Below are 7,642 nucleotides of genomic sequence, written 5' to 3'. Positions count from 1 at the left end.
ACCTTTACCAGCTTTGAGAACACTTTAAAGATCAACTAATCAATGCATATAATATATATTATTCTGAAATGGGCCAATCTGCATAATGAATATTTTGTGACTAATTTGTACTTTTATTTGAGTTACATTTTGAATGCAGGACTTTTACTTGTAACAGAGTATTCCTACTTCTACTTTGCCTGCAGTACAAGATCTGAGTACTTCTTCCAACTCTGACAACAACAGAGCCTTTTCACAAAACTATGAAGTCAATCTTAATGGATATATAATACCTTGCTTTATATCTTGTTATTGTTCATTTGTAAATTCAACATATTTTCTACTTTCTTGCTTATTTCTTGTCTTTTAATTTTGATTGTACAATGCCATGTGTTTTTATGCTGCTGCAACTCAACAATTTCACATATTGGGATCAATAAAGTACTATCTTATCTCTCTTATCATTAAAAAAAATGGTTGGCACACGTTAGAATGAATCAGCTCTCCCATTGGCTGAGCGCACCAGGAAGTCCAGGCTCTTGCTGTCATCTGACTGTGACGCAGGCGCTTCCCGAAAGTCAACACAGCAACAACATGGCTCCCAAACTTCAACTTCCCCACGGTGCAGCGATCACCGGGCTGCTCCTGCTCTCCCTGGTGCCCCCGGCGGAGGCTTACGACGCAGGGGACGCTTTAGCCCTGCTCTTGTGCTCCATCCTCGCCGGGGTGGGCTTTTGCGCCTTCCTCGGCTGGTACGCACGGAGGCGGAACGCGCAGCTGTGAGCGAGAGACTCTTCGTGATCGTGCGGCTGTCCTGTCCTGTTATCATCCTCCGCAATACTGCATAGCTCTTTCTAATCCACTGTGCACCTTCTGGCACTGAGATTTGTGTCGGATCGGCTGATAAGAAACGTGCTTTATTGGGATTAATGCGTCAGAGGGGACCACGTGTTGCAGAAGCAGGATCCAGGAAGTCCAAAGAAAAACTGCTACTGTTGCTTTGCTGAGATTAAAGACCGAACACTGTTGCCTTCTTTATGGACATACTTGCTACTGTATGTTATCCTATGCTTGCATTGTTTATTGTTTCCATGCTTGGATCGATCACTGTGATTTCCTGATGGGTCTGCAATGTGCAACACAACATTGCTATTGTTTTAAAGCACAATATCACATGTGGTTAAAGAGAGGAGCTGTTGTTGCTGTTTCTGCTGTTACAATATGCAACAATAGCTGTGAGAATAATAAATGGATTCTCTCCACAACTCGTGTCTACAGGATATTTTTGATTGTTTGCTTTGTAATCACATAACTCCACTCTTCTTTCATTCACAAACATGAGTGCACTATGGGTTTTATAGATGGAGAAATGTATATACAATTCACTGTAACACTTTCTAAATTAACTTTACATGTTGGCCTGTAGTGTCTGTTGCGTACAGTCAGAGTTGGCGTAATGTGTTATTATTCAGCAAACGCTAAATTTAGAATTAAAGTCCTGCATATAAAACCCTTATTTTCAAAAGGCAAAGAATAATAAGCACATTTCTTTCCGAAAAGTTGAATAACTCCTCCTGAGGCTGTAAATGTTCCTCTGTGACATTATTATATTGTTATTGCTGTTTCAAACTGTGCAAATCATTTTACCGTTTGCTGGTTGGAAGAGATCAATTAAGGTATTTAATTAACCACATACAAAATACATTTGATTAGAAATTTAATTATATCTTAAAAGTAGAACTTAGGTACAGCACTTGAGTAAATATACAATTAAAGCAAATATAATAGCTTTACTCGTACAAAACCACAATTTGTTCTCGCTAGAAAACCTGAATCAACTTTATCAAACTTGTATAGCTGACTATTTAAAGTCATTATTCATCCTTGGGGTGATGCATCATAATATCTGTGCCAAATGAGTGATTGTTCACTAGAGAATATTGGGATATGCAGAAAATCGTTAAGGCCTTCACATTAATTCATCTTTGTCTGGACGGTAATTCCCTAACAAAGTTGCATTTGGCGTACATTAATCATTCCGAGTCTACTGTATCCCCTGTCTACAACCCACTGTCTGCATTCATTATCAATAAGTGGGTCCCTGTCTGTGATATCTGGTGAGCTATAGGATTGAAAAGGAGCAAACTACATGTGGTAACTAAGTTGAATCCTTTGTTATCATACAAAATAGAAATCTGCACATTTCCCCCAGTATGTCAGCACTGACACATTTCCAACATGTATGATCATAACAAAAATCATGTTTCATAGCCCAGTTACAGACAAAGCATTGTTACTGTGTATGTGTACATGTGGCTGCATGGTTGAATCATTGTTCACTTGTTAAGCTGCTCATGACATCACAGCTCTCCATACATGGTTGAGAAATAAAATCCTATGAATTTATCATGCTACCCGGGCAGGATTAACAACGGTGTGCAAAGTGACTCTCAATTATGCATGTACAGTACAGGGGAAGTCATTCTACCTCGAGGTGGCTAGGCTGCCTGATTTAACCCTTCGCTTCGTACATAATGCTTCGACATTTCTGTAGAGTGAACATGATGGTACGCAGACAAATGTATTCAAGTAGGATGCTATTACCTAATGGATATGGCAAACACCCTGTAAAAAGGTCAGAAACATTTAAATAATCATAACATATACAAAGAACTAAACATCGTTCTGTGTATTACTCTTTTTTTTTTTACAAACCACTGATTTAAATCAATCTTAAATCTATGAAATTGAGAAATATGTCTATTTTAGCAAGTGTCAGTAAAAAGTAATCACTAACAAACGTTACCAGGTGATAATGTAACGCGTCACAGTACCCTATGAGCAGATGTTACCGTGAGAGAGAGAGGGGAGCTGCTGCTGCTGCTGCAACAAGAGACGAGACGCGTCTTGGATCACAAATAGGGATGCAGGGCGCATGCGCACTGGGCTCCGTTTACTGTAGGATATTCACCGAGGAGGAAAAAAAGGGGGCAGGCAACAAACCAGGCTTATTTAAAAAAAAAAACCGACTGGTGCAATGTAAATAACCGGCAGGAGGGACACGAAATCGGATTTTCAACAGGTAGGATTTTGATTGATCTTGTGATCGGATGTCTGTCTCTCTCTCTATTTCTCCCTCGCGCTCTATCCGTTTTTTTTTGGCCTTGTCTTGTGTGGTGGCTGCGATTCTGGGCAATCCATAGCGCGGACTTGGGAATGATTCTAGTCTAATGGAGGTACGGATTCGGTGATGCTTTATCCAGCCGAGTTGGACGCAAAGGACGATGATTTTACCCTGCTTTTTTGTTTTTTCACTGAAATCCCTCGGATTCAGACGCGCGTAAACGATCTAAGGACGCTTTAAAACGCGTAAGTAGACTCCAAACGGCGATATTTATGTAATCAGATGTAACCATAGCCTGTGTCATTTCATAAAAACAATGAAAGCATACATATCGAGTGTAAAATCACGGAATTTTATTATCAGCAGGCTTGTTATTATCGCTACCAACCGATCCGTTTCAATCCATCCTGACTGGTAATCACACCCGCGCACTCTCAAGCCAAATGATGTCGAAATGCGGCTTTAGTGTCTCTGAATGTAAATGCTACTCTTTTTAATTACTTGTATAAAAAAAAAGATGATGAGGAGAATTGACTGGCTCAATAAACGCCCTAATGAGAACACTGCTTATTAACGTGAGGACAGTAATCCAGTGAAGCTTTAATCAAGACAAAAACACGGATGCTTTATTATGTATGCACCCTCCGTCGATTTTCCACCATGCACGAAGGCTGTGCGAGTTTATTCGAGGCACCCACAGCTTTAGAGAGCCGTCCTCTGTTCTGCAGGGTGTAGGGTGTGATCAAGAATAGCTTATTTTGGACTGCATTTCTCTTAATGTTTCACCGTGCGCACGAAAAATGTCCCTAAAATGACATATCCAAACCAAGATTTTTTTTTTTCAACCAGTTCAGAAGCGTCGTTTCTTAATGAAGTCTGGGCTATGCCATCTTTTGTTCAGGAAATTCCGAAGCCACTTGAAAGAATTGTAACAGATTCATAGTCTGCTCAAGCTCCATCACTGTCTGTCTGTCTGTCTGTCTGTCTGTGTTTGACAAAGTATTCAAGCTGAGGCAAAGCTCTGTAAATCTAGAAATGTTAACCAAAAAAACACAAAAATGGCATGCAGAGAGAAATAAGTGCTTATCTCAGTGTGCAGTTGAAAACAATGCAGCTGTTGTGTTGGACTGTGTGCTGATGAGTAGATTATATTTTTTCAGGGATTTATTTTGTATTTCTTTTTAGGTGTGATGAGACAAAGGAACAAAGGATGCCTTAGAGGAGAGGTTGCCTATATGCCTGGAAACCTCTTCAAAGCACACCACCAAATGGATATAACGCCTCCCCCTGCCACCTCTAGATCATGATACTTGGCTGAAGCTATTCCGCTATCTTTATGATCCCTCCTCCATCTATGGCGAACTATAGCCATGCAGGGGACCACACCATCTTGCAGAATGTCTCTCCTCTCGCCACGTTCCTCAAACTGACCTCTCTGGGTTTCATCATTGGAGTCGGTGTGGTTGGAAACCTCCTGATCTCCATCCTGCTGGTCAAAGACAAGAGCCTGCATCGGGCGCCCTACTATTTCCTGCTGGACCTGTGCGCCTCTGACATCCTGCGCTCCGCCATCTGCTTCCCCTTTGTCTTCACCTCGGTCAAGAATGGATCGGCCTGGACCTACGGCACGCTGACCTGCAAAGTGATCGCCTTCCTGGGTGTCCTCTCCTGTTTCCACACGGCGTTTATGCTCTTCTGTGTCAGCGTCACACGCTACCTTGCCATCGCGCACCACCGTTTCTACACCAAGAGGCTGACCTTCTGGACCTGTCTGGCTGTCATCTGCATGGTGTGGACGTTGTCAGTGGCTATGGCGTTCCCGCCGGTGCTAGACGTAGGGACATACTCTTTTATCCGGGAGGAGGACCAGTGCACGTTCCAGCACCGTTCCTTCAGGGCGAACGACTCGCTGGGCTTCATGCTCCTGCTGGCGCTCATCCTCCTGGCCACACAGCTGGTTTACCTCAAGCTCATCTTCTTCGTGCATGACCGTCGGAAGATGAAGCCTGTCCAGTTCGTGCCTGCTGTCAGCCAGAACTGGACCTTCCACGGGCCTGGCGCCAGCGGGCAGGCGGCGGCCAACTGGCTGGCCGGATTCGGTCGAGGCCCCACCCCCCCTACCCTGCTGGGCATCCGGCAGAACAGCAACGCAGCAGGCCGCAGGCGTCTACTGGTATTGGATGAATTCAAAACAGAGAAGAGGATTAGTAGGATGTTCTACATCATGACGTTTTTCTTCCTGGCACTGTGGGGGCCCTATCTGGTCGCCTGCTACTGGCGGGTGTTTGCGAGGGGCCCAGTGGTCCCTGGGGGCTACCTGACGGCGGCCGTGTGGATGAGCTTCGCCCAGGCCGGGGTCAATCCCTTCATCTGCATCTTCTCCAACAGGGAGCTCCGGCGCTGCTTCAGCACCACACTCCTTTACTGCAGAAAATCCAGGTTACCAAGGGAACCCTACTGCGTTATATGAAGGTTTTGCTGTTTTTTTCTCATCTTTGTCTCTAATTCCCTGATTGATCTTGATATGGGCTTGTTCCCATTGTACAGCGCACTCTCTCTTCTATCTCTCTTCTCTTCATCCTCCAGTTTTCCCTGCTGTTCCGCCTTCTCCTAGCCCTTGTTTTCAGAGGTAGAAGGTTGGACTGTCAATCACGAGGCTCTGCCAGGATGATTGAATACGATCAAACACGGAGGCTGGAGGTACTGGGAATACGCAGGAGGTCTGGATCCCCCCTCCTGTGTTTATGTTCTAGTAAACGGACATTGTGGAAGGCCATGCCAATGCAGAGATGCAAAAAGTTGAAAAAAATAAATAAATAATTGACAAAACACTCAAAACAAACCCTCTTGCTTTGGATATTTTGAAGATTCTGTGAGGTGTGAAATACGTAAAAATGAAAAGAAAAAAGAACAAAAAACAAAGATGATACCTCTCAAGGAATCACTGGAAATGTTTTACATTTTGAGAGTTGCACTAAAAAGAAGATATTAAGATGCTTTTTTTTGGTCAACAGTTGCTGGTTGCATTGCAAGGACAACTTTTCTCTTTTTTCCAAACGAGACAATGAATGCTTTAATTTGCAACAGACTACACAACCGCTGTAAGTAAAGCAAAACTTGGTGACTGTTGGAATACACCATCACAAGAGGATAAANTTGAACACTTCTGTGACATCACAGAAGTGGCGCTACGGCTATTGGGCCAAAGCGCTTTCCAACGGCAATGTCCGTGGCTGTCTCCTCCTGATTGGTGGAGTTGGCCCAATAGCCGTAGCGCCACTTCTGTGATGTCACAGAAGTGTTCAAATCTGGATCAGTCTGTATCAGATCCCTTGCAGCCCCTTTTTAAGAGATTTGGGTATGGAGGAAAATAGAGAGGATTGTGTTTTCTGACACTTGGTGAGTTCCCTGGAACACCGGGGACACATATTCATGTATAAAAGACGTACAAAAGTGCATTTTGCATGATAGGTCACCTTTAAATTAAATAAAGCTCCATCTGAATAACATATTTTCTTATATCTCCTTTTGTAAAACTCATCTTTTCAAGACAGATAATTAAATAAAATAGTAATAACTATTCTAGAGCCGCATTTCTTACCAAGCGTTTTTATGGGAAATAATAGATTATGCTGTCTCTGTCGTTTGAATAAATATATATGTGTTTCATCTTTTTGGGGGGAAATCTGTTTGCATAAAGTAAGACTGAAACAATAGAGGAAATGGTTATTCTTACCCACAGTGGAGAAACGGACAGCGACAGGTGTAGTCTTGCCGACATGTTCAAACAGTTTGGCCTTGCAGTAGCGAGAGATGTCGTGAGTCACCTCAAAGTAACCAAAGGCTCCTGAATCATGGAGGGAGAATAATGAGACCGGTCATCATTTGTTCATATTCATATATCAGCAAGTCTGGTTCAAAGCTCTTTAGTTGATTGCACATGTTACGATACATTGGAGAAAAGCAACAAGAAGAAGTTACTTAACAAAGTCTGTGACCAAGATCGGATCACCTTGCACGGATTAGCATTTTTCTGGAGCTAATCTACCAATGAATGACCTTGATTTGAATTGTGCCTACTTTATGGTCAGTAATCTCAGTTGACTTTGGCAGGTTATGTAGCCAGATTTGCATATTTTTGGGAGCGTGTTCGTTGCAAATCATTAAAATGTAGAAATACTGCTGAGATAGTGTTGTGCTATGCCTTTATGTGTGTTTATCATAGCATTATAGTTAGATTTACATGAAAACTACGCATCAGGATACAGTATAAAGATTACACTATATCACAGAAACAGTTGAAACATCACACAATTTTAACCCTGTTTAAACAGTCAAATGGTTTTGTACGGCAGCATATCCTGTAGAAGTACACTGTTTACAGAAGGAGGAGGTGGAAGAAACAATAAGATCCTTTTTGTAATAACAAACAGGATACTAGATCTCTGAGCTTTGAGAAACAGAAACCACTACTTCAATGTTTAATGTCAATCTGCTGACGTTTCTCAAACTCAGTTACAAAGGAGAGTCTGCTCACTG

The 7,642-nt window shown here is 42.5% G+C and overlaps 1 protein-coding gene across 2 annotated transcripts; it reads left to right on the top strand.

The window, feature by feature from the left end:
* Nucleotides 1–2,936: 2,936 nt before the first annotated feature.
* On the top strand, nt 2,937–6,200 carry gpr85 (G protein-coupled receptor 85). Of its 2 annotated transcripts, none has more exons than XM_010790712.1 (2): nt 2,937–3,061; nt 4,289–6,200. In XM_010790712.1, the coding sequence occupies exon 2, from the start codon at nt 4,440–4,442 to the stop codon at nt 5,571–5,573; it is 1,134 nt and encodes a 377-aa protein (XP_010789014.1). In that variant the 5' UTR covers nt 2,937–3,061; nt 4,289–4,439; the 3' UTR covers nt 5,574–6,200. The 2 variants fall into 2 exon arrangements, with proteins under 2 accessions (XP_010789014.1, XP_010789015.1); XM_010790713.1 differs by lacking the exon at nt 2,937–3,061 and adding an exon at nt 3,074–3,348.
* The last annotated feature ends 1,442 nt before the right edge of the window (nt 6,201–7,642 follow it).

Source organism: Notothenia coriiceps, unplaced genomic scaffold (genome assembly GCF_000735185.1).
Source record: "Notothenia coriiceps isolate Sejong01 unplaced genomic scaffold, NC01 NC01_scaffold00034545, whole genome shotgun sequence".
NCBI lineage: Eukaryota > Metazoa > Chordata > Actinopteri > Perciformes > Nototheniidae > Notothenia > Notothenia coriiceps.
This window is presented reverse-complemented; position numbering and strand designations above follow the sequence as displayed.

Excerpts from the sequence above, each read along its gene's own strand:
- gpr85 (XM_010790712.1), top strand. The coding sequence starts at position 4,440 with ATGATCCCTCCTCCATCTATGGCGAACTATAGCCATGCAGGGGACCAC.